This window comes from Accipiter gentilis, chromosome 28, assembly GCF_929443795.1.
Source record: "Accipiter gentilis chromosome 28, bAccGen1.1, whole genome shotgun sequence".
Classification (NCBI taxonomy): domain Eukaryota; kingdom Metazoa; phylum Chordata; class Aves; order Accipitriformes; family Accipitridae; genus Astur; species Astur gentilis.
This window is the reverse complement of record NC_064907.1, coordinates 18,077,457-18,103,783: the sequence shown is the minus strand read 5'-3', so window position 1 is coordinate 18,103,783 and position 26,327 is coordinate 18,077,457. Positions and strand designations below refer to the sequence as shown.

The 26,327-nt window shown below is 50.7% G+C and overlaps 1 protein-coding gene across 5 annotated transcripts in view; it reads left to right on the top strand.

Annotated features, from left to right (window-relative positions):
- The window catches only part of BIN3 (bridging integrator 3), a 41,623-nt gene that overhangs the window by 629 nt on the left and 14,667 nt on the right, over positions 1-26,327 (top strand). The window contains exons 2-9 of one of the 5 annotated variants that reach the window (XM_049830667.1): positions 10,334-10,382; positions 12,254-13,560; positions 13,671-13,730; positions 13,830-14,056; positions 17,416-17,456; positions 18,075-18,136; positions 22,176-22,312; positions 22,648-22,688. In XM_049830667.1, coding sequence (XP_049686624.1) covers positions 18,109-18,136; positions 22,176-22,312; positions 22,648-22,688 — 206 coding nt within the window. In that variant the 5' untranslated portion in view covers positions 10,334-10,382; positions 12,254-13,560; positions 13,671-13,730; ... (1 more) ...; positions 17,416-17,456; positions 18,075-18,108. Of the gene's footprint in view, positions 1-4,307; positions 4,621-10,333; positions 10,383-12,253; positions 14,057-17,415; positions 17,457-18,074; positions 18,137-22,175; positions 22,313-22,647; positions 22,689-26,327 lie in introns of those variants that run through there. The other 4 variants (XM_049830666.1, XM_049830665.1, XM_049830668.1 and 1 more) reach the window with 4 other exon arrangements.

Sequence of the window (26,327 nt, the reverse complement as noted above, 5' to 3'; positions counted from 1 at the left end):
TGCTGGCCAGGCTTGGCTCCGGTGCTGGCTGGGCTTGCCCCTAGAGTGGGTCCTCAGAGGGCCTCGGTGCTGGCCCTGGTTCTGGCCCAGAGCGGGCCCTGGTGCTGGCCAGGCTTGGCCCCGGTACTGGCCCAGAGCGGGCCCTGGTGCTGGCCAGGCTTGACCCCGGTACTGGCCCTGAGTGGGCCTCAGTACTGGCCAGGCTTGGCCCTGGTACTGGCCCTGAGCAGGCCCCAGAGCAGGCCAGGCTTGGCCCTGGTACTGGCCGGGCTTGGTCCCAGAGTGAACCCTGAGTGGGCCTCGGTGCTGGCCCAGAGCGGGCCCCAGTGCTGGCCCTGAGCAGGCCTCAGTGCTGACCAGGCTTGGCCTCGGTGCTGGCCAGGCTTGGCCCCAGTGCTGGCTGGGCTTTCCCCCAGTGTAGCTGCCCTGAAGCTGTGTCCGCAGGCACACATGCAGTATATGGGTGTCTAAGGCCTGTGCACCCGGGGGGCATCTCACCCATGTCTCCCCAAGCTGTGGTGGGCCTGGCCCTCTTCCCGGGTAATGGGGAGCAGGGGCTGAGCCCCTTGACGCCCCCCCTGCCCTCCCACCTCCCCGCAGCCGGGCTCACTGCCCCATGCCCAGGCGCTGCTGTGGGGAGGCGGGGTGTCCCCGAAACGTCCCCAGCGCGTCTGTGAGTCTGAAATGCTGTAAAACTGCCTTCGACTCCATTAAAGTAAAGCTTTTTTGTTTAAAAAAAAAAAAAAAAGTATTCCTACGCGTGTTTGAATCAGACTCGCGAAGGGCTCGGTTCGCATACCCCCGTGCCTTTGGCATGCTGCTTCTGCGCGTCTCCCCACTGCTTATTTAAACTGATTATATTAGAAATTAATCTTCACTCCTGCGTGTGATTTCTCATCCTGGATAGTCGCGTAGAGCCAGCACCGTTATGAGAGGTGAAGGATGTGCTGCTCTAAGGAGAAAAAGGCCTTCCCCTTGCCTGGCGGGCTCAGGTTGAGTTTGCCAGGGCAGGCACATGGTGAAAATTGAAGATTTTTAGAGTTGGGAGCGGGGGAAGTTGTGGTCTGGAAACATACTTCAACAATATAGTGACGCACACATGGGTACCTATTAAAATGGGGCCTTTTGGTTAAAAATACACACTTATCCACCAGGTTCATTTTTGTTCTGCTTTACTCATCTCAGAGCAGCCATGATTATAGACAACACTGGTTAACGAGGGTCTCGGGGCCGCCTTTTGCCTGGGCTGCCCTTGTGAGCTCTGTGGGCAGCATGGCCCGGGGGCTGCTTTCAGAAAGCTCCAGCCAGTGGAAGAGACCTGCTCCGCTCTCCTGATCCGGGAGGAGCCGCAGAGCCAAAAACGTAAGAGATAAGTATTCCCTTCACATGATGGATGAGGAATAATTTGGGTGCAGAGCAGCAACGCTTCGCCTCTACGCTTTCCAGTGTCCGTCTGGCCACGCTGTTTCCAAGGACCTCGTCTGGGGACCGTAGCTTATGGCGTCTGGTGGCTTCCTTACAATCCACGTGGCTTTTGGTGGGAGATCGGGTGTTTTCGCTTTTTGCTGGGGAGGAATAAAAGGTCATTGCCAGAAGGAGGGGGGGAGACTCCGCTGAAATCTGAGTCTCCTCTTTCTTCTCCAGCAGCGTCAGTCCTTCGGCGTGTCGTGGCTCCGCTTACGCGTGAACGTGAGGGGCTCGGACCCCGCGGGCCTTCAGCGGCGTGTCAGAGACACAATCGCTCTCAGTTCGGCCAGCCGGCCCTGCCAACCCTCCTGGCTGATAATTCACGCAGACGCCCGCCCCGGATGAATCGCCCTATTCACGGGGGGGGCTGGAGTTCAGCGCCCGGCTGGCAGGGATGGGTTCGGCGTGACGTCCGCCTCGCCGCTACAGCGAGGGGTTACGCTCCCGCCGGCAGCGGGCAGCGGTAACGAATGCCGGCATGCGTGCCGGGCCGGGGGGGGAACCGATTGTGCTGGGGTCGTGCCCTGCTCCTCAAATGTCAGAGTAAAACATGTCCATCCCCGATGCTGCTGCTCTGCCGTCTCCATGGAGGGAGCGAGCTTTGTTCCAGGCCGGCGGGGCGGGAGGTTCATTTGTGTAGCAGAGCGTGTTTGCTTAGTTTGTGTGTGCATCTCTCTCCGGCAACGGGCACCATTAGACCCGGGGCAGCGTTGATTAAAACCCCTTTTTGCAGGGGTCAGCTGTTGCGGCCGATCAAGAGGATGGAGCTTCATCCTCAGCTCTGTCCTGCAGATCACGCTGGGGAAGCGGCATGTAACTCTGCCTCCAGTTTTGCTTCTGTACGCTCGTTACCTTAATTAATTTTTTGCAAAGGCCTGTGAGAAATCCCTAGAGATTAACCGGCAAAGAGGCTGTTTGCAAGCGGGATGGTAGATGCCTTGTTGAACTGTGTGTGGTTAATCCTTTGCTTTCCCTCGCTATTTGCGAGCGCTCGACGGGTCGGTGCTCTCTGTGCTGCATCGAGACTGGGAACACGGCAATGCCCGTTGTACCAGCACAGGAAAACTTTGCTCCAGAGACCAAAGAGTAACCCACTGGTGGCAGAGGCTGGATTAAACCCCCAAAATCCTGACTCCTGCACCTAGGCAACGAGGCAGTGCTGTCTTTCTAGGCTAAGCTTCATTTAGAGCAGGAGTAGGCTTGTTTTGGGCAACAGCCTTGCAAGGACAGATGAGATGTTTTCTAAATCTCGGCAGAGCTTGGTGGCTTCCTTTAGGCTTTTCGCCGCGGACTCGAGTCTCTTGAATGTGTCTGCATCCCCCTCTTCCTCACCACTCACCTGCAGCTATGTGTTTTGGAAGAGAGAGGGGAAAATACTCCAGCAATTACCTTGGCTATCGCTCCTCCTTCTAATAAAATAAAGAGAAATGAAGTGATGGCTTTTACTGTATCATCACCCTCAGTTGCTGGAAGCATCTGATTTGTGACCATCTAAAGGGTTTTTAAGGGTCATGAAACCGCGTAAAACCAAATGTTGTTGCAGCTCATAACCAGACTCCCAAATACCTCCTCTTTTGGTTTCCCAGCTCCTGCAGGTGACTTTACAAATGGGAAGGGGGTTTTAGTAGTGTGACAGCTCGATATCCGAGTGCTGCCTCTCGGCACCGCTGCAACAGCTGGTATTTACTGGGAGAAAAAATATGTTAAGCAAATGTTGATAGTGAGGCAGTGTGAAGCACGTGTTTTCTTGTTGCACTGCAGCGTATTATTGGTCTGCATGGGGGGTTGCCGTTGCCGGACTGCTAAACCATATGCCTCTTGGCAGGGAGCTCTCGCTAAGTGGACTAAGGAGCTGGCATCGATTTAAAGTTGGGAGTGGAACTGTATGGTTGTGCGATATTTAACTCCCTACATCTTTATCGGATGCAATCCAGAGTTAATATAAATGTGTTTTCTGAAATATTTGGGGATGCGGGTGAAGAAGAAGAGCTGCTTGTCTCAGAAAGGACGGTTGGCTGGATGGATTTATGCCTGCTAGCAAAGGAAGAGGAGAGTACGGGGAGGTGGCAGGCATAGCTGGGTTGTAGCGTAAGAGTAGGTTTGTTGGTTATTCATTTTGTTTTCCGTGTTTTGGAGCTGTGCTGTGGCCACGTTGGGCAGGTGCAATGCAAACATAGACCAAGGCGCTGTTTTCTTTCCAGTGAATCAATATTGATGTTTTTCGGAGCCCAAATCACAGTCCTGTTGTGGTCAATGGCAATGCTCCCCCTTCTCTCTGGGTTTCAACGATACTGGGATTTGAAGATGAGCGCGGGATAAAATTAGATTGGATGAAGCAACTGGATACCAAAGTGGTGAGCGAGGTGCGCGCAGCTCCCAAACACCTCCCTGCACAGCGCTGCCGTGTGTAGCACCCGTGCAAGGTGGTTTGCACATCCCAAAGGTATTATCGCAGCGAAACCGAAACGCTGGCGTGCCCTCTGCAAGGCGGGCAGCACCGGCACCTCGGCTGGACGCCGCATCTCCCAGGGTGGAGCAGCCGGCAAGAGCTGTGCACCGCGTCCTCTGCCGTGGTGGGGGATCGCAGCGCCCGGCGTGGTCCTCCGAGTGCGATTAGCACGTGGTTATTTCTTAATTATTATTTTTTCCGCCTTCTTTGTACAGGTAGCTAAAAAACAGTGTTATAGTTGAGCCACAACCGTGTTTCACAACCATGCTTAAAATGGATATTTTTGTAGCATAGTCAGGGCCTAAAACAGCCTTGCAAAATTCTGCTCGCCCACGCGCCTGGCGTGAGTAATTTTCTTTTGATGGGTGAGTAAAATATCATTATTTTTTTCATGCTCATCTTGGAATGGGTGGGAGAGTAGATTCTGACATTATTTTTGATTTGCTTAACACTGACACCGTGCTTGGCTCTGTGCAAGATGCAGAGATACGAGCAGCCCCTGCTCCGAAGAGCTTGCTGTCTGCGGGCACACCTCTCTGCTGCCGAAGTTGAGGAAGGTGCCTTGTTCCCCGGCCTGACCTAAACAAACATAAAATGGACGTTTACATCTTCTTTTTTGCCTTCTCCCCTGCTGCAGGGGCTCACCCTGACATCCATTGGTGGCTTAATGCCTGCAAGTTCACAGGGACGGGGTTGAAACGCAGGTGGAAGTGCACGCCTGTGGAGATGGATGCATTTATTTCCGAGGGACCGTATCCCCGCATCGCTCCTCTCCCTGCCTCTCGCCACCCCGTGACCTCCCCTCTTGTCTCCACTGAAGAGAAAACCCAAACCAGAATTTGGCGCAGAGTCTCCCTCGACATAAGCTGTTTGTGATCCGTTTGAATAATTTTTTCCTTTTTTTGCCTTCGCGCTGTGTTTAGAGCGGTTGCTATGAGTTCCTGCGAGGCGGGGGGAGCGGGGTGGGACGGTGCATGCAGTTTCCATGGACACGATGTAGTACAGCGAGGCATCCGGAGCGATGCTCGAGATTAATGCCTAACCCGCGTCTGCCTTTGTGCCTTTCTCACCTGGGCAGGGCTGGGATCCCGCCCTGCCTCTGGGGCAGCCCGCGTGGCCACGGATTTGCAGCTTTTGACGATTTTTAGGAAGCCCAAAGTCGTGAGACCGGTGGCCCAGGTGCCCGGGGTCGGTGTTCTTGGCGTGCATGTGCGTAGCACCACGCGTCCTGCCAGCCTTTGCCACCTTGCCTCTCCTCGGGTCCTGTGCAGGCTGTCTTCAGCACTTGTTAGGACTCAGGAACACTAATGAGATAATTACTCCTGCTTCAGCAGCTACTGATGGTGGTTGCAGCTGCCCTCGAACTTCCAGGGTGCCCTGGTGAAATTTCCCATATCACACCATGGAAAGCTCCTTTCCCAGCAGCGATGTCTTGTAACGATGCTTCCCTGAGTGCGGAAGGCACGGCATGGGGAGGAGAAGCACCCTCCAGCCGTGGAGATGCTCGCTCAAATTCACTTGATAATGGCAATGAGAAAGTGAAAGTTACTACCTCCACGTTTGCATCCTTCCTTGTTCGCATCCTTCCTTGGATGCTCCCAACTTTCCTGTTGATGTTCGCAGGAGCGCTTTGATCTCTCCTGGGTAGCAGCTAGTCCCATGAACAGAGCAGGTCTCCTGGCTGCAATTACACCTCGAGGCGAGTCCTCTCCCAAAGCAGGAGCTTGGCACAGCCCAGGCGAAGGGAAGGACTCGCCACCGAGCAGAGCAGGGCTTGGGGAAGGGCCCCGGACTGTCGCAGGGGGAGTTTCTGGGGTAGCTTGGGGCCAGTTTTTGGCTGGATCAGGTATAAATGGATGGTTTTGTAGAAGCCCTCGGCATGCCACGTGCCAAAATCTTTGGGAAGACTGGCTTCGGTGGGTTGGGGTCACATCTCGCAGCGCGGGAGGCTGGGTGTCATCCTCCTGGCTGCATAGAGAGAGGTTTCTTTACGGTGAAAGAATTGAGATTTTTGGTGGCAATTCAAAGAGTGAAGAGCTCTGGCAGAAGTCCAGGCTGCGCTGGCTTGCTGGTGCTTGGGGTTTCGATGAAAAAAAAAAAAAAAAAAAAAAAAAAAAAAAAGCCCTGAAACTTTCCACGGGAAGCGGGCACTTTTCGCAAAACATGAATTTAGTTGGCAGTCTGACGATAGTGGTGTTACCGATAAAAACCGGTCGTTACCACCAGTTCATACCGCACCGAGACCTGCAGGTCCCTGGCAAACGCTGCCCACATCCACCACCGCCTGTGGCAGAAATACTGATTTTGATGGTGCACGGTCGCCAGACACTTGGCGTCACTTTTCCTAAGTGACTGGGTAATTAACCTCCAGAATGTGGTGTAAGCGAGCACATTGCCACGGCCTCAGTTCTCCCTGCCCTTTCCCTCAAGTGCTGCTTGTCCGTCTGTCCATCCATCCTTCCCTCCCTAGCCCCTGGTTCTGCAGCAAGCGGCTCGGCATCCCCAGGGGCAGCGGCTTATCAGCTGTGGGTGAAAATGCTTTGTGCTTATCCCTTGCTTATCTGCACGGGGTCTTCTGGGGCCTGATTAGGGGTTGCAAAGCGATGTTCAGATGAAAGGTGCTACGGGGGAAAGGATTGCATCCACAGATTATTTATCGCCTGCGCACGCTCCGAACGCCGGCCAGGCTTCCCAGCCTCCCCACCGCCTGCTCCGGGCCGGGGATGGTGCCAAGGTTTGATGTCCTGCTCGGTCCGACGTGGCAAAAGGACCATCGCCTCCCTAAATTAGCAATGATTTAGTCTGATTCACGCTGGCAATTCCTGCGTGCCTTCGTTTCAGGGGACTGGCGGAGAGTGGGAGGGGGAGCTACATGTTTTAAACTCCAGCTCCCTGCAGACCTCATTGAGCTGTATTCCCCCCCTGCCTGCGAGGTTTGTTTGCAACTCTCCTGTGCATCCAGAGGAGAATTAGCTGCTTTGGTGTGTGGCCCTGGGTTTGCACATGGAAAAGCCAAGTAAATATATGACATTGCTGGGGAAACTTCAGAGAAAATTAGCCACAGCTTCTCCCACCTTCCCCTCCCTGGGGTTCCTGAGCATCCCCGAGTAGAAGCTTGCAGGATTCTCTCCACCCACACTTTTTTTCCGACTTTAAGCTCTTCCCACCCTCTCCCTGCAGTGCTTCGCCCTCCTTCCTCCCAGCTGAACCCCACTGCTTTCCCAAACTCCTGGCGACCTCCCCGGGTGGGGTGCGGGTGGCCGGTCGGGGCCAGGGGCCAGGATGCTCCCCCAGCCCTGCGGCGCGGGGGGGGACCGGGGTGGGAACGCTCTGGCTGTGACTCAGCGCGCTCGCGCTCTTCAGGAACAGGATTTCAAGGGATTTCACACCCCAAACACAACCCCAGCTTTCTCTCGCTCAGCAGAAATGAGAGATCAAGAAAAAATGCACCGATTCTGGTTTTCCTTCGGTGTATATAGACCTGTGCTCAGCTTTTAAGGTAACGGTGATAACCGCGCTACGCCGGTAATCCATGGCAGCGAAAGATCCCGTTTCTCTCCAACTTGTTTGCATTGTGCCCACCATACGTTTTCTAAACAGAATAAAGCACCCAACGGCTCTTAATTTTTAAGCAAATGGTTGTAACGTTGCTGTGTCAGGCGCACGATGTCCCTCCCCGTTTTGCAGACTGGGACGCCAACTCATGGAGGGACAAAAATTCTCAGTGCCAGCAGCAGCTTGCTGTCGTGTTTTGAGGCGCGGGGTATCCATTTGTTTTAAAAGCTCAGATAAGATCCATACCTCTCATCTTTTTTCTTCCTTACTGCTTTTGTTCCTGCTTATGCATCTTCCTCTCCCCCCCCCCCCCCCCCCCCCCGCCCTGAACCATATTAAAAGGCAAAGATTCAGAAACCAGGAAGATTATCTCAAATTGTAAAATAGCAACAAAAAAATAATAATTGGTGAATAGACATTACTTGCGCGGGGTTATTTTTTAGAGGTTTTACCGAGACAGACATAATTAGCCAACTGATATCATGATGCTAATAGAGATATTTACTGCTTCAAAGTGTATTTGCAGTGTTGTGAAGCCCTCCGGTGAATTTCTTTTGTTTTGGAAGAAAGTAACTGGGATATTTCTTTTTTTTCCCCTCTTCCCCTCTGTGGTGCAGCAGAGATGGGGGTCAGGACGGGACGGGACCCCTGTGCTCCTCACTGCCTTCCTCTTGGCTGCTGCCTGCGCTGCCAGCTTGGTGGCACCCGATGGCTTTGCCCTGCCCCTTCCCTGCATCTTTTATTATCAGAATTGCCTTGATTTAACCCAGCTTGCCGGTGGACAAAGACGGTCAGGATTGCTTCTCTAAATAACCCCCTTTGGCAGGGCTGGCCGGACAAGGGAGAGGGAAAGGTTGTGCACAGGTAATGCTTTAATCACCCTTTTAATTGTGCTTTCCCGCTAGGAACCAGCCTAGCTCCAGCTTGAACCCTGCGCTTGCTCCCACGCTGCCGTAGATTGCCCAGCAGCCACCATGGCTTCTTGTGCAAGCTGGTTTTTCTTGGGGTAACTCACTCCCCTGGGTAAAGACCACATCTTTTTCTCCTCCTTCCACCAAGATAGGTTGATGCCATCACTTCCAAAAACATCGAGTGACGGCACCTGGCTGGAGATGGGACAGCCTGTGCCTGCGAGAGTAAGGGAGGTGCCTCATTTTAGTTTATATTTGACCCATGGAGGAAAACACAAAGAAAAAATGCTTATTTTTTTTGCTTTCTTCCTGTAAGGCACCACACACCCAGTTATTGAAAGGGTAATTATACACCAGACGAGTGTTTGTTTATAAAAGAAGTGTGATTCACGGTTGCCAGGCCTGCCACAGGAGCTGGAAAGGGTTAACAACCTAAAATTATATTGGTCCAACCGGAGAACCATAAACAGGAAGTTCTCCAGAAAAATTTAAATTTAAACCTGGTGACTCAGGTTGGCTTTTGCTCCCTGAGCTGCTCGGGAGGTACGCATGGGTTGCAGCTCCGGTTTATTACCGGTGGCTAATTACACTGTTGGTTCGAAAACAGCGGCAAAGATGGGCAGAAGCGAGGCCGGGAGGGATCAGGTTGTCGGATAATCTTGGTTTTCCTTCATCCACGTGAATGGCGAGTTGCTTCGTCTCAAGCGCTTTCTCCCATCGCGTGGCGTTGCTCATAGCTGGCTTTTACAACACGTTATGCTAATAAAAATGTTTTCTGGGGTTCCAGTTGTCCGATTGAGCGGTGTTATAGCAGCGCCGGTGCAGGGGAACTTGTAAGTAAAGCTGATGAGAAGCAAACGGAGAACCAGCCACACGTTTGCTGCCCAGCAGAGAGAAAAGCCAGCTGGGGAGGCAATGTGAGCAGCGGCCAAGCCAGAGTCCGCAAATGCATGTTACTAGCTTAGGCTTTGGGTAACAGTGTGAGAATTTGGACTGGTCCAAGAGAGGACTCGGGCACCTTCCCAAGAAGCGCTTGGTGCAGATTTGGGATGGGATGCCAGTGCCCCTGAGCTATAGGCACGCTCTAGGTGAGGCGTCTCTGGGAAAAGATACTTGCATTTCATCATGAGACCAATTTTTTCTTTCTAGTTAAAGCAGTATGATGTAGAAAACGTTGGGAGATTTTGGGTGGGATGCTTTAACCAAGCAGCACCTCTTTAACTTAATTAAATACGTTGAAAACAGCAGTTGAATTCCCGGATTTTTATTATACTGATAGGTGAAAGAAATCCAATTATTTTCAGGATGGCTGCGCGGCTGTAACCATCTGACCCAGCCACCCTTACATATGTTGTGTAATTTATTTTGAGTACTCTTCACCTTTGAGCTAGCTCGCGTGGGGAAAATCATTCAGGTAACCCAGTTTTTACTAGCAACCATATTACAGATTTTAAGAATGAAGGCTGCTCTGCTGGCAGGTGAGCCGCTCCTACAGCTGTTGTATCAGAGAAATCCTTTGAAGCAGCTCACAGCTCCAGACACTCGGGTTGTTACTTTTTTAAATATCCTCTTTCTAAATATTTACAAGGTTTGGTTGTTGGTTTTTTTAAAATTTTTTTTTCTTCCTCCCCTTCGGATTTGTTTTTAAACATAGCGTGTTCTTCAGCCGTTATTTTGCCAAGGAATGCCTGGAGCATCCATTGCATTGATTTGCCTTACTGGAGGGTGGGAGGGTGGGGAATAGAGCCTGCTGCGGCTGCAGATGGAGGTGCTGACCTCGGGGGAGACACCGGCTCTCGGGTGGGGGGGGGAACACGCTGGAAGGGGGTGCCGCTGCCCCGGGACAAGCCCTGCTCACCCCAAAACCCATCACCAAGGACGAGACCTGCGGGGCTGGGCTGTTTGAGGCCAGTATCGCTTGCTCACACGTTCCCTCTTCTCTCTTTTCCAGGATACCGTTCAAGATCGGGCAGCCCAAGAAACAGATTGTACCCAAGACAGTGAGTAAACCAGTTCCCCCTTTTTAGATCCAGCCTTTGATCATGTGGCTGATGAGTCAAGCCGGCACTTTGACTCGTCCCATTTTGCGAGCGTGTGCGTGTGCGCGCGCGTGGGAGGGAGATGTGAGCGAGCAGAACCTGTTGCCGCGTGTGACCAGCGCTCGGTTCCTCGTGCGAGGAGTGAGGGGGAGCCCCAACCAGGGAGAGTATTTTGGTTTGGGATCTGTTTCTTTTTTTTTTTTTTTTTTTTTTTTGGGGGGTGGGGGGGGTGGTGAGGGGAAGAGCTCTTTTGGTCTGGCACAGTTTTCCTCGGAGATGGCTGAACGGGCTTCCTTCCTTCCTTCCTTCTTTCAGCAATGGCTTGTTTGTTCATCCTTTCTGAGCAGATGGAGGAGGAGGAGTGGTTCAGATCGCTGAATATAACTGTTTCCAAAGAAAGGCTTATAAGCTGAGATGCTTAGTGCTCAGGCGTGAATTAATTTGTGCTGCACAGCATTTGCTTTAAAAGCAAATTAAAAAAGCATTTTGTATTCTCGTGTATTTGAGACTCCTATCCCAAGTGCTGTTGCTTGCAGCTGGCTGTGGTATTTTCCCTTCTTAAGCAGATGGTCTTTGCCTTTGTCCCGTGCAAAAAAAGCTGTGGCACCTCACAGTAGCTGTCCCTGAAAACTAACCTGCATACCTGCTCTAAAATAAGTGCCCCGACAGCGAGCACGGTGGAGACCTTGTCTTTATAACGGCATTGGTGACCTAATCCCTTGAACAGGCTAACATCTCTGATCCTTCCTCTCTGGGACACTCATCGCGGCTAATTCCTCAGGATGCGTGGGCACTCGTGTTTACGGGGCAGTTTCTCCTTGGGACATGACATTTTCCCCTGGAGGCAGAGGGCTAATTCTGCCACTCCCTTTATGGCTTGATTGTCATGTTTTATTTTAAAGGATTTGGTAGTTGTCTGCTGCCGTAGAGCAGCAATTTTCTGTAACGGCTCCAAACTGTCAGTACAAAATTTAAGCCAGGCAGGCAATGAAGACAAGGACTGATAAAATCCCTCAATGGTTTTTGCGTCTCTTCAGCCACCCTTTTTCCAGGGGCTGGCGACCAGCCGGCGGAAGGAGCTGCTCTCTGTGGTCCCCCAGGAAAGGCAGTCTACCAGTCTCAGGTCTTCACACCCATTCCCATTCATTTCAGGAGACCCCACATTGCCTTGCTCCGTGAGATTTTGCCTCTCGTCCCCTTTACTGGTGTTTCCAACACCGGTGTCCTTCCAGGCTCTTGCAGGAACCAACTGCTCTGCAGCTCTGGGTGTCTTGACCAGCTTTCTTGGAGATCTCCATCCCACCCATTCTCACATCCAAGTTGACTATATTTTTTCCTCTTGCCAGCACTTTCAGATTTCCCTCTGCTCCCGCTGCTTTTGCTGTTGCGAGAGGTTTGTCTGAGAGACCTTGTCTCCCCTGTGTTGTGCTCCATTGCAGCTGAAATCAGCCATCCCCGGAGCTGCGGCAGGAGCTTGGGGTCCATGCAGATGAACGATTGCACCTTTGAGAGCTTGCCTTCCCCTGGGCTGCTGGTATATGCTCTTCTGAGGCAGTTGGCAGGCATTGCTTATATGTGTGTGCGCGCGCGCGCGTGTGTGTATTAAATAGAACAGCTCAGAATATCCGGCAGGCAGAGGTTTATTCAGTAGCCTGAGTGTTTCCAGGCCTTTTCCCTTTCCTTCCTTGCTTCCTTCCTTCCTTCCCCCTCTTCCTTAGCTCCCCCAAGAAGAACAGCAAGTTCTTGTGTCAACGACTCAGTAGCTCAGAGTCGGATGTCGATTTTTAAATGGCTTCCACTTGCCGTGTGTTGATGATGATGATACTTTCCAGGCAGCAGATACGTGGAAAGCAGAAAACAGGAAGCCCAAAGCCTTGCAACCTCACAGTAAGTGTAAAGTGCAGCTCTTCAAAGAAGAACAAATGGCAGGAAACCACCGATCTCCCCTGGGAGCGAGGCGTTCAGCGTCATGGTGTGGAAGCGATGGGGCTGCTTTGTAGCTTTAGCGAGCTCGAGGCCCCCAACTTTACCTCCCAGTTGCAAGCTGAGACGCTCCATCTGTGCGGGCTTTTGGGAACAGCGGTAGCAGCCGAGGTCTGTGATATTCCAGATGTTGGCCTCTGGAGCCCGCTGCAGGAAGTGGGAAGGTGTGGCATCTCCAAGGCTGCATCCCAAGCCGATCAGAAGGGAAGTGGTTGCGGGTAGAGGATCTCCCACTCGCAGAGATTGGACCACAAAAGAGGAGGGGAGGGAGGGGAAAAAGAAAAAAAAAAAAAGGCATTTGTTAGGAGCTAACTTATTTGGCTCTCCATGAGGCATGTAACTCGAGTGCAGGAGAGGGGAGAATCGCTCTGCCGAGAGAGGCTTAGCTCGCCAACGGACCTTTTTTCTTTTCTTGATGAAACGATGCTGGGGCTGGTGTCAAATCTAGGCCGGCAGTAGTACTGAAAAGCAATTTGCCTAGGCTGCAGAGGGAATTAGTCATGACTCCCTATGCCCACTCGCTTCTGATCCTTTGAAGAAGGGCATGGTGTCAGCCACAGTTTAGCTCTTCAGGTAGAAGGAAACCCCCGTAGAAAATATCGGCTGGTGAACTGAAGTGATCTCCCACCCCCCAGACATGCCTCTGCTTTGTTTCCACCTTAACCTGGGCAAATCCAATTCCAGACAGCATAATCTCTCCCCTCCTCTCCCCTGAAAAGAGCAGCTGTCACCGGGCTTGCCGAGAGGCCAGGAGCCGGGTGGGAGGATCTAATGCGCAGAGAGGACCTGCTGTCAGCGGAGCTGCAGAGGACACAGTAACACAGCCCAATTAAACTAATGCCCAGTGATAGGAGTTAAACCTGTTAGAATTATATCTCTCTGCAGAATGTTTATTGCTCAAATCCGATGCAGCGATGAAGCCTCTTACGGCAGAGATGTTCTTCCCTCCCCCAGGACAACTTCGGTCCGAGCAGAGGTTACGCTGGAACCAGAGCTTGTAGTTGTCTTCCGAGCTCTCCCGCAGCTCCAGCTTGCTGAAGTTCATCTGCGTCACCCCGAGGTTGTACCCTGCTCTTCACTGGGGCTTGGGTTATCCGAGCTGGCAGGTAGCCGGGAAGAAGAGCCAGCCGTGCATCCCCACGGGGCGCGGAGCCAGGTCGGCAGCCGGGGGAGTCAGCCGGCTCTTGGGATGGGGCAACCCAGCGCACAGCCCCTTCACGTCACCCAGGTTTTACCCCTTCCTCCCTCCCTTGCCTCCCTCGGCAGCGCTCTGGCCTGGGCTGACTCAGACGGCTCGCCTTCCTCCTCCTCGCTGGCTAACCTTGGGTGAGTCAGCTTGGCAGGGAGCGGAGACCTGAGCTGTGGGCCTGCACGCCTGCCAAGCCTCCCTTCCTTGACTCATCCCAGCAGCTCTGCCTTCCCCAGGGATGTCGGACGGAGGAGCTCCATGAGCAGGAGGATTCCACTGCAGCTGCCGGCCGTCAGCGCCTTTCCATTGGGCTCCACCAGCGAGCTGGAAATCCCAAAATAACGGAGCAAATGTCGCAGAAATGGTGGGGTGAAGTCAAGTGACGCCAGTTAAATTGATTCACTCGTTTTCACTCTCTTCCTTCAATCTTCAGCGGGACGTAACTGGCCTCTGCAGTTCGGAGGTGCATCCTTTTTCCCTTTTAGCGTGCCGCCTAAGCAGCCTTTCTTGAAAGCTTTCTGGCTAGATGGGAGAGTTTGCTGGGTGGCGAAGCCTGTGAAGTCCCAGATACCCCCGCACTCTGCAGTGTGGCTTTGGCTCAGGGCTCTGCTGCGAGACGCAGAACAAATATTCGCCTGCGTTACTTGCCTTGAATCTCCTCTTGCTTGATGGGATGGCAAAAGCTCAGCAGAAGTTCCAGGTTATAGCAGAATTTCTGGCCTAATTATATGGGTTTCTTTTTTTTTGGAGAGGAGGGAGGAGGAAGCATATGCTTTCCTCTTTTTCCCAAGACCCACGAAGATGCTGAGACCACTGGAACATGTAGAAATCAGCTAGTCCTCCTCCTCCAGGAAAAGAAATAAACCTCAGGGGAATAAGAAGGTTCATCACAGTCCCTTATTTCCATCTCTTTGTAGTATTGGCTTTGGTCTTGCTTTGTTGCCTTGTAACCATGGTGTCGATTATGATATTGCCCTTAAAGCAGGAGGGATGTTATCACAGGTGGAAGGCCCAGTGTTTGCAAACAAAAATAACTGGGTGAAAAAGAAGAATGTCGTTTTATTTCAATGCTTTTAAGAACTCGTCGTTCTTTATGTAGATTTAAATAAAAACCCAGAGACAAGCAATCTTGCATTAACTAGCCTGAATGCCTAGAAGAAAAAGCGTTCAATACAGAAACACATTTTGATTTTGAGTTTTCAGAAGGAGGCTGCAGAGAAGTGGGATTATTTTAATATTATGGAAACTTCCCTTCAGGATATTGTAATTTTCTTGCCTGTACTTCTTGTTCTCGTTACTCTTAACGTGATAATCCTATCCATAGCCTTTTGCCGTAAGTGTTGGGTATGTGTGGCCATTGATGATAGCTACTGGGAGCGGGAATTACTGTGTACTCTGCAAAACGTACTTGGCTTGCTCTCAGCTTGTCCTCCTTGCCCGCCTCTGATCCACCGGTCGCTGCCGCCTGTAAATCTGCACGGTGGGAGCACGTGAGAGCAGGTCTTCTCTGTCTAGTGCATGGGGACCCTGCTTCTCACTGCTTGTGTCGTATATCTGGGCTCCTGCGATGCAAATGAGAGCAGCGATGACTGGGAGGGCTACATCAGCCTGCAGACTGTGATGACTGGTAGCCAGTTGCTACTGTGGGCGTGAAAAATAAGAGCAATCCTTGGGCAGCTGTCTCTGCATAGATGGCACTGGAGACGTGAGTCAGGCCGGGCAGCTGAAGTGCCGCCTGGTAGATTCACCTCGATCGTACGTAGAAAGCGCACAGGCAGACTGGGTTGGGTGTTTCGGGGAAGCTTGGAAGCCCTGGAAGACTTGGGGGTTCACGTCACCCGGAGGGTCGCAGGGTGGGGAAGCTTTGCCTTCTTTTGTATCCATTAGGCGACGATGCCTTTTGCTCATCTCCGCTCATTGCACAGGGATGGGGGAATCGAACAACAAAAAGGAAGGGGCAGATACCGTGAATCTTTGCAGGTAGTTTCATTTCGTGGCCAAAACCTCCGGTTCTCGGAGGCACTGATTGCTGAGCAGACACAAGGACGAGCCTCCCGAACGTGGAGAGGGCCGGAGCTCCATGCCAGGGAAAGCATGCCACCAGCCTTCAGAGGACATATTTTTGAGTCGTGCCCGACCCTCTCTGGTTTGCAACCAAAACAATTCACACATAAGGCATATAAATAGAGCGCAATACTCCCTGGTTATTTTAGCAGCCGGAACAGCCATAGAAATCGAGGGTGATTTTTACTATGTGCTGGTTACCTGACCTCCAGGCACCAGCTGCTGCGGATTTCTGCAGAACTGTGAACCAGGCAGAAGTCGTGTGAGCTGCCCCCACACTGCTCCATGCCTGTTCTCCAGCGACCATTTTTAGCAGCACGAAAGGGAGTTGGAGCTCGGTGGAGGTTTTTCATCGGCAGGGTGAGCCAGCATGCATCCCCCGGATGGTGGGAGCTGATGGCGTGGACAGCTGTCCACCGGGGATGGGGCTGAAACTCGGCACGCTCGCCGCGCCGGTCACCCGCTGCCTTCAGATCAGGCTGGTCGCATCGCTGCGGAGTTCCAGTGTATCTGAAAGTGCGGACCGAAAAGATATTTAGAAAGATATTTAAAAGATATTTAGAAAAGGAGGTTTCGAGAAAACCGGGATTACTGGGCTCCGTCTTAAAATACTGGTCTTTTAATAGCAGTATTGATTGAAAAGCAAATGTCCCTATTAAGCGTTCTGGTTTCGCATAATGCTGTTACATCAAGCCTGGGTTTGAAATCCTGAGGACAGCATGAAGATTTGGAACAAACCTTTGGATCCTTCTAGTCCTGGCTGCTTGCAACAGTTAGCATTTCCTTAATAGCATGGTAGCTTGACAACACAAATGAACCCAGTTTTGATCCCATGACAACAAAAGCGCATGTATTTACTCTTGGCTGGTCAATTGAAATCCATTTGCTTATTTGGTCGACGAGGTGTGGAATGACTGTTTAAGTGTGTGTTAAAACAGTCAGCATGGAAGGAAAGTTCCTTAAAATATCTTGTATCACTGGAGATTTGCTGCCAGATAGCAAGTAGGAGGAAGCAGTCATTGATGTAGCATTGGGAGAAGGCTGTTCTTTAGCTCTGCGCTCTTCGCCAGCCCAGGTTTCTCCTCCCTTTGCGAGGTGTCGCAGTCCGCTTGGACAGCTGCTCCAGCTGAAGTATTTCATCAGAGGGAGCTATTGCAGGAATAAGGAGTGTAGCAAGGGGGCAAATATTATGGAGACTGGGGGGCTCAGGGTTGGCTCGAGGGGTTTGCGGGGAGAAAAACCGTCCTGTTGAGGATGGGGAAGGAGAGAGCGGCTGGATGGGGGTCTGGCAGCCAGCCACGGGCAGACCCACCGCAGGGCTCCTTTACAGCACGCTGCTGGAGGAGAAGCAGCTCCTCAGCTTCTGGGACGATCGTGCCTCTGGAAGAGAAAACGGGCTCGTCCCCCGCCAGCACCGAGCCGAGCTGTGGGCGCCTGTGTCAGCGCGTGCTAAGTTGCGATCTCTCTGCTTTTAAGGCATTCCCGTTTACTCTGTCAGCTTCCAATTCATGTGCTGGAGCACATCCTTGGAATGAGCTGACGCAGTTGGTGGCAGTGTCTTTTGCTCTGAGAGAGTCTAGAGGAAAAAAACCCAAGACTTCATTTACTTTTGAAGTGTAACTCCCATTATAGCTGCAGCTTATGCTTGCCTGGGTTCACGTAGGCATTTCCTGAGGACAAGTTTCCCTGCACAGGTAGTTGCCACTCCAGGCTCTGCTGCAGTACCTTTGAGCTGATTTCCATCTCTTCTTTCCACAGGTGGAGAGAGACTTTGAAAGGGAATATGGAAAGCTTCAGCAGTAAGTATCAACCACACTGGTAAAACAGGAACAGTAGCATACTTCTCTGTTGTGCCCTCTTACTGCGTCTTCCCAGGAAATTTTAGCCAGTTATGCTCTTCCCAGCAAATCGCTCACTGCCCTGTAATTTCTAATTCTTCAGAGTTTCTCTGGTGGCTGGGTGTTCAAAGGTGTCCTAAGAAGTATTTGCAGTGGGGTTGAGGCTTGCAGATTATGGCAGCTCTAAAGTAAAGAGTGTAAAATTGCCAGAAAACTGTGGGGTTACCGAACAGCTCAACACCTCTGAGGACAAATATTGGTTTTACCGTACCGACTGTGTCGCATAAGCTCACACTTATCATCTGGAAGCATTTGGCTTTACCATTTGTGGTAAGCGTGAGGACTTAAGAAAATATGTGACTTTGAATAAGAGATCACAAACTTGAAAAGGTTGAAAACCATCTGAAAACAACCAGAAAAGGTTGAGCAGCACTGAACTTCATAGAGCCTTGCCTGGATATTTTTAACTCATAACAGAAGCCAGCATATTCAGCCCGTAAATGATTTGTTGCACGTATGATACACTTCGGTTTGTTTCTTTCCAAGATTCAGACTTTGCCTTGTTCTCCCATCTTTCAGATTGGAAGATCAGACCAAAAAACTTCAGAAGGATATGAAGAAAAGCACAGATGCAGACTTGGGTATGTAACTGTAGGATACATAGACTGTGAACTTGGCCACAAAGAGATGAAGTGACTTTCTCAAGATCACATGAGTAATCTGTGACAAGTCTGGAAAACAAATCTAGATCTCAGTCCCACTCAGTTTGCTTAGTTACAAGGCCATCTGCATGAGGGCTGCTGAGCAGTATCTCAACCGAGGGAACAGAAAGTATGTTACGGGCTTAGTCCCTATCTCTTGAGCTGTGGCTTGCTGTGTGGCCTTGGACAAGTCACTTTCTTTGCCTCAGTTTCTGCAGCTGAAAAAAAAGGAGTAATTATTCCAGTTCTCATGTTTGACAGGCAGGAGCAGTCTCCAGCTGAGCCTATTGTGTCGAGCAGTGCATATTCACCTACTTCAGTCGAGGGCATCTTATGCAATCTGAAGCCCAAGGAAGGTGGGATGAGGCTTGGGGGGGGTCTGCAGAACACCACGTAGGCATCGCTGTACGTGTTCCGCGTACGAACTGCTGACCTAGCAGCTCTCATTCAGGAATAACCCCGCTCGTTCCCTTGGTGGCTGCTTGCCTTGGCTTGACCTCGTGGCAGTGGGCGATGTAGGAAGCAATAAACAAGTCATCTCTGCGTGTACCGCCGCAGCTGCCTGCTGCTGCCTGCGCGGGGTGACATCTGCCCTGCAGGTGTCCTGTCCCAAGGCACGGCAGCCCCTGCCCGCTCCATTCATAGCTTCTCTAGTAGGAAACCGGTGCGACCGCACCGCGTGGCGCGGGCTTTAAACGAAGATGGGAGAGAGGAGATGGAGCGATCTGGTGGAGGGGAGCTGGGAGAAGTGGATTCGGTGGATGCCGGTTATTGAACCGAGCAGGGCAGCCTGCAGAAACATGCAGCAAAGAGCTGTTTTAAACACAGATGGCTTTTCTCAGCATGTGGTTTGGAGTAGTCCCTATTTGTACCGGGCCCCCACAGCTCCGGAGCCAAGGCAGATGCACCAGCGCAAACAGGTGTGGGCTGGACTGGTCCAACACTCATCTCGTGGGAGTTTGGTTCACAGAGGGGCAGGGGAGTGGGAAGGAGCCCCACCGGGCCCTTTGCCAGCGGGAGGGCTGGCAAATTTGGGGCTTCCCATGATACAGGCTCTCACCTGTGCGTATGTGTGTGTGCATGCTCGGATATTGCCAGACATAAACATGGATCCCGGCTCTTGCCTGCGCTCTCCCGCTGTTCCCAGCACAGTGCTGGCACATGCGCGTGCTTGCACAGGGAGAGTGGTGGGAAAGGCACCGGTAACCGGTGCTGCCAGGACTTCTTTCCAGGGTGAAAACTGCCCTTTCTGGGGACTCTGGTCATTGTCAGGGATCCTTGGTAAGTTTTTCCTTGTTAAGGATTCCCCTCCCCTCCCTTGCAGTGGGCGTTGTTTATATGGAGCATTTCAAGTCCCAGAGGAGCTGTGGGAGGACTTTCTTTTTCCGTTCTGCTACATGGCAGAGTCACAAATGAGCCTTGGCCAGATCCAGTAAGATCTGATTTCTCATTTAAAGGCATGAAATCATGAGTGTAAGGGAAGATTTTGAATGTGGTCTGGTGAGGGATGGGTGAAGGAAAAGGAGATAGATCGGATCGAGCGCTGAGGACTGCTTTCCTCACCTGGCAGTGCCCATTCCCGAGGGGAGATAGCTGTGCTTGCTCAGCCAACATCCAGCCCCCATATCCGACGAGGATGGCAGTGTATCAGCGTTGTTGTGTCCTCCTGAGTGTCTTATTTCTTCCACTGTACCTCTGTGCCGAGGGGGTTGATTATTCACTGCCTGCAAACACTCCCTAGCAAACTGGACCTGGTGGTTTGAGTCTCCACCTTCTGCCAAAAAAGACTCAGCTCAGAACAAGACCGATTCCTCAGTCTGCACGAAAATGTTCCTGCGAGGCTCGGCCGCTGCCCTGCCAGCTGCAGCAGCATGGCTGGGAACAGGGCACGGGTTATTAGCAGTGCTCTCTGTACTGTGGCAGAAGATCACTAACCCCCTTCTCCACCCTCTTCCCAAACAAAATACGATCTTAAAGAATAGGAGGATGTTCTTTAATGGGAGACAAAAGCTCTCCTTTTGAACTGAGGTGCAGGTGGATCACCGTGGCTCAGTTTTGCTCTCTGGAGCGTGCCTGGCTGTTCTCCACTACTTCTATCACGATCCAAACAAGCAGTGGCTCTCTAAAATCACTGCCTTTAATTGGAGTCGCATCCCTCATGCTTTATGAGCGAAGTGCAGTACAGACCCTCCTGAAGCCCACCCCGAGGGGCAGGCGATGCTCTCCTCTCCTCTCCCACGTCAGCAGTGTGCCTGTTGAGTTGGAAGAGGGGGCTCACCATCGGGCACGTGGAGGTGGGACCAGGGGGTGCCCTCCCGAAGTCCCGGCTCCCTGCGCACCAGTGGGGACCCAGCATGTGCCGGGGTCCGCAAAGCTGCCTCGAGAACCATGGAACGCACCGTGGCTGCTTTTTCAGAGCCGTACAGGTGAAGTTGGTGATGCAGGGGAAGTGCCTGCCCCAAAGTCTTGCTGAATGTGCCTGAAAAACCCCGGATTCTGGCCTCCTGGCATGACCCCGCTGCTCGCAGCAGCTCCCCTTGCTACAGTACACTTTCAGTCCTCTCCTTGTGAAGGGAAACTAATTTTTCTTCCAGCTGAAGGAGTTCTGCCATTCTTAACTCCATCCCATTTTGGCACAAATCCTTCCTCAGATGTGGTCACACATATGGATTATATCCCATCTGTTTAAAGGTTTAAATGCCTAAACCCTTAATGTTTGGATAATAGACGGATACGGTAGCTTTGTTATTCCGTAGTTAGCGTCTCGTTCAGCGTTGAGCTTCCCAGCTATTTAGCTTCTGAGCTCTCTATATAATTGTGTGTAACCTTTAAATCAGAATGTTTAACCCCTTGATTTATGATCTTAAGCCCCATTATTCAGATGACTTTAACTTTTAATATCTGAGTGAGTACAGTAGGAGTCTTTCCAAAGCTCATCTGTAGCACGGCTCAAGCATCTGGCTTTCTGATCTTAAACTGGAATAACTTCCAGCAACAGTGCTGACGAAAAAGAACATTTTTTTTTAGTACCCATGACTTTTTTTTTCTTCTTTATTCCCGTTTATATTGATGCTTGCCTTTTTATTAATCTTTTTTTCCATTCTGTACCTTAGCTATTTTCTTGCTCTTTTGTAGTGGTCCTTGATTTAATTTTCCCTTTGAAGACCACGTGTTTGGATAGGAAGAGAGATGTGTCTGATGGAAAACAAGCAAAAGTGCTCAGCAAGACAGGAACTGAAGCCTGTCAGAGTGTGACCTGGTGTTTCTGGATTTCTTGGTGGCAGTCTCAGGGTCTGAAAAAGACTTCAGCCTTTGCATTTTCCCCTGGCTTGTGGGGTTGGTCTCCACAGGCAGAAAATTTAGGCTCATTGAGGGAAAGTGCTTAGCCAGCTTGCGTCTCTGCTGCTTGTGTAGTGCCTATTTTGAGAGTAAAAGAGAAACCTCGTCTTCCAGTCCTGTCAGTCTGGTCCTTTTCCACCAGCACTAAATCCACTTCAAATATATATTTTTGTAAAGCCATTTGAAAGACTTAATGGACTGTGATTTTTCTCATTGTGGAAGAGCTGTAGTGAGACTGAGAGTGACACTTAATAGTCTGTCGAGAAAAGACATACAAAAAAACCACATCTACATTTTTTTAAGAGAACAGTGCTTTTGTTAGTCTGGTATTATTTCTGGCAACATCACAAGCTGTACATTGGAGTGGTTCAGACTTACTTATATAAAAACAGTTCTCTGGGTGTTTACGTGAATGAATTGGTGACTCTTCCTTTCTTTTCTCTCAACCAGCAGTGAATGTCTCCTGGAAAGTTGTGCTAAACCCCGCCTCGGTGGCCGAGGTCCCCGATTTTTGCCCATGGTCACCCTTTGCAGATGCAGGTGCCAGCCCTGGCAATGAGGGGTTGTGTGGCTGTCCCACCAGGCAGCCGCTGCGACCTGACCCTCTCTGCTTTCCTTTGCATGCTCCTGTTGCTCACAGCCATGTCCAAGTCAGCTGTCAAAATCTCTTCGGACCTGTTGTCTAACCCCTTGTGTGAACAGGAGCCCAGCTTTCTGGAGATGGTCACAGCCTTCGACACGGCGATGAAGAGGATGGACTCTTTCAACCAGGAGAAGGTGAATATGGGTTTGGCTGAAGAAGGGGAGACCAGGGGGTGCTGGTGGTATCTCGCCCTTCCAGACAGATCCTCCTTCCCTTTTTGTCATCATCTCCAAGATGCTTCCCATACGACTTTCTCTATAATCTTACTCCTCTTCTGACTCTGGTCGTACTGGGGATTTCAGCTCATCCGGAGCACATGGGAGAAGTTTGCTATTTTTTGGTTAAGGGGCATTGTGGTTGTGCTCAGAAACCCACATCATTCCATGGTAGGCACCGTGCAAATGTGTCGTTGTGCAAACAGGCTTTTTCAACAAGCCTGACATATTATCATCTCTTTTGCTTTCAACAGGTGAATCAGATCCAAAAGACAGTCATAGAGCCTTTGAAAAAGTAAGTACCAACATTGTCTTATGAGCCATATCGAGTGTTTGTCATAACCGTGTACTTCAGGGAAGTGTATCATCAAAAGAGATGTTGTCAGGTTAGAAATCAGCCCTTCCGAAAGAGGTTATAGTTCACATCCCTGTGACAAAATGGCATCCTCCTTGCTTTACAGCTGGGGCATGGAGAGGTGGGCTGGTTTAGCTGAGTCCATACTCTTATTCTGTGGCAAGGGTGAAGACCGCTTGTGTCTTAGCCTGCCAGATGTCTTCAGCTGTACTCTAAAGAACACCTGAGATGAGTAATACTGAATGCATGAAAGCATTCAAGTTCTCTCCGTTGATGCATTGGTTACTACCAACACCTTGCTCCAGCGGACGGAGAAAAATCGACCGGGGAGCTCCCCTGTGGGCAGCAGGCACAGACAGTGCCATCCAGCCCAGGGTGCCATCCAGCCCAGGGTGGTGAGTGGTTGGTTGTTTGAACAGAAGTTTCTTTCCTTTCGAAGTTTTCTAAATAAAAAAGTAGAAGCTTGCTTTTAGTGAAAGTTCTCTCGTGTTTATAAATAATACATCCATGCAGGAAAGAAAGAGACGTTCCAGATCCATCGTAGCTAGACAGTGAGCAGGTGGGAAGTACAGACAGAAAAACCCCAGCATCACCCATCCCGGGCTGGTAACTGATCCAGGATGGGACGTCTCAGACCCTGGAGAAAGTCTTGCAAAGCTCTGCAGGAAAAGCTTCAGACCATGCGTGGTCTGAAGGGCCAGCACGGTGTGCACGTGGAGGGGAGCCCACTGCAGGGTCACGCCAAGAGCCACCCTGTCACCGGGAGGAGAGGTGGCAGGGAGCGTGCCGGAGCTGGACCTCGCTCCAAACTGTGCCCGTCCGCAGGTTGCACGGCTTGGAAAGAAATTCTTATCCGAGAGTGAGAGCCGGAGCTGTTGACAGTATCGTTCTAGTAGCAGGTTTCCATATTTTCCTCCATTCCTTGCTAACTGGTGCCGTACGGTGCGTCAGTACTCAGTCATGCCTCGGTACCATGGCAATTTTGTCACCTAGGTCTCATCTGGTGCAGTTCCCCTCTGTCTGCACAATTTCCACTGGCGTTAGCAGCCATTACCAGTGTCACAGGCTGTACCCCCCGAACATTTAAGGAGTGCTTCAGTTGCTGTACCAAATGTCTTCTGAAATCCTGAGATTTGCTATTTTGTTACAAGAACAGAGCAAGCGAGCGAAAATAAAATAAAATTACTTTAATATGACAGTAAGTGTTGCAAATTGCTGAATAACAATTTTAGTTTAGGTTTGACACAGGGTGGTTTGTTTTTTTTAAGTTGTTGTTTCTGCCTAAATCCGAGAGTAAAATCTCATATACCACTTAGTGCATGAGGTTACAGTGTGTTTTTATCTGGGGCATGATGTTTGATGACTCAAGTTTTACCTTGGTCATCTATCCATGACCAGAAATCATTGATTATTTAAGGAAAAGGAAAATGAAGAAAGAAAGAAAAAAAAAATCCCAGGCTTGTGCTGTGGAATTGTGTTGCTTATTATCTAGATTGTCCTCATGAAAGATACATTAACTTTTTCTTCCAGCATTCTGTTAAAATTGGAAGGAAGAAGGGCTTGTGTCTCTGAAATCTTTATGGGTTTTTTCCCCAAGTTGCGTTAGTTGATGAAATGAAAGATAATACCTTTCCCTGCAAACCTTGCCTTGTGTTTTAAACCCTGGGCAGTGTACGGGGCTGTTAATTAAAGACAATAAAGCCATTTCCACGTCACCGGCATCTTATTCTGCATTTATGCAGTGTTCAGCTGCTGGTCTAGATACTGTGCTGTAGCACAGACAGTACAGAAGGGGAAGAACCCTTTCCTGTTGCTTTAGGTTTGAGGCAGCTATGCAAGATCACGTTATATTATTCCTGTTGTGGGGAAACATTGGGGAAATAACAGAGTCTTGCAGGACATGGGGGCAGTTAGTTTATTCCTCCTTGGCACCAGCACAGTGCCTGGGAATGCATCTCCTAAGGTGTAACGCTCAACTCGCTGGTTATCAATCCAGTCCTGTGTTTACTTCAGCATCCTGGCGGCTTTCCAGTCTTGGCAATTCTCTCCAACTTCCTACGTTTCCATTGAACTTGAATATGGTATTTTTTCCCTTCCTGCCCTTTGGCACCTGCAAACAGTTGCTGTGTGCTCTTAAACAGCTTATGTTTCATGCTCGGAGAGGCTGCATCTCCATGCCGAGCAAAAAATGTTCCTTTCGTTCCCTCTTTCTGACTCTCCGCAAGTGTAGGTACGTTCATGGCCGAGTTGTGCAGCCAGGAACATTTCTAAGGAGCCCAAGGGTCCATTTTGAGGCTAATGAGATGCAGGAGAGAAATGCAGAGCTTGCATCTCGCCTTGTCCTGCTGGCAGATAAACCCCAGCAACATTTCTAGGATAAAAGTTTCAGATTAATGAAAGCTGCCTTGAGGAGCTCTTCTTATTTCCAGTTAGGTATTGCTTCCCCTCGCAGAGACAGTCCTCCCTAGCCTCTCCCAAACTTGCTTTGACCTAGAAAAAGGCTTTTGCTACAACAGCTGCACTTTATTACATCTTCACTGGTGGTCTTTTATAGTTTATTAGCCAAAGAAACAGATAAGTATAATCCAGGCAATTATCATTAGTGGTAATATATTGTAATCAGAGGCACATGTGCAGTAAAATCTCCATTCAGTTGTCCAGGGATAGTAGGTTTCAGACAAATATTGGAGAATTTGTTAAACCACGTAGAAGAAAGCAGTAGTAGATTTAGAGGGGGGTGGAGGCTCGTATTGTTTAAATCCTTCTGCTTCTGGGGAAGTAGGGTTATTCAGAGTTTTTCTTTTTGAGCCCCAAGAAGCCCTTGGCTGGGAATCACTCATTTAACTTAAGGGAAGGAGCAAAGCTCTAGCGAGAATGTTGCATATTTCAACATGTGGGTTGGGCAAGGAGCTGGGGTGGCTGGGAAAGGTCAGGAGGGATCTGCTCTCCTCTTTGGGAGATGCCTGCATAAATTCACACCAGATTGGAGGATTTGGGGCAAGGGGGGAGAAAAACAGCTGGTTTTTACTTCAGTCTTCCAGTTCTTCACTCGGGCTCGGGTGAGCAGCGAGGTGTATTGGCTAGATCGCGGAGCGGCGATAGACTGTGTAGTGTCATCTTAGTATTACATATTGTGTGTCAGTATTTAAGGAAGGAAGCAGCTTAAATAAGCCAGGTGGTTTGGAGATTCACGGGCTTTAATGCCTTTCACATTTGGAGCCGATTTTCAGTGCCGCAGGGTCTCCAGTTAACAAACTCGAGCTGTCTGAACCTCTCTGAGCGTCGGGGTGTCCTGGTCACGGTGGCACGGTACCATCCCCTCGGCTTGGAGTGTGGTCCTGCTCCTGCAGCCGAAGCCGAGGGGCTGCTGCAGGACCCGGAGAGGCTTTGGCAGGGGTGACACAGCAGGTGCCATCAGCCGGGGCTTGGGTGTCAGCACAGCGGCAGGTCCCAGAGGTGCGATCCAGGAGCCGTTCGCAGCAGATTGATGCATAAAATCAATCAATCAGGGTTGTATGTCAGCAAATATCTGCTGGTGATAGCAACCGGTGCTTGGCATCCACGGAGCAGGGGCTCTTC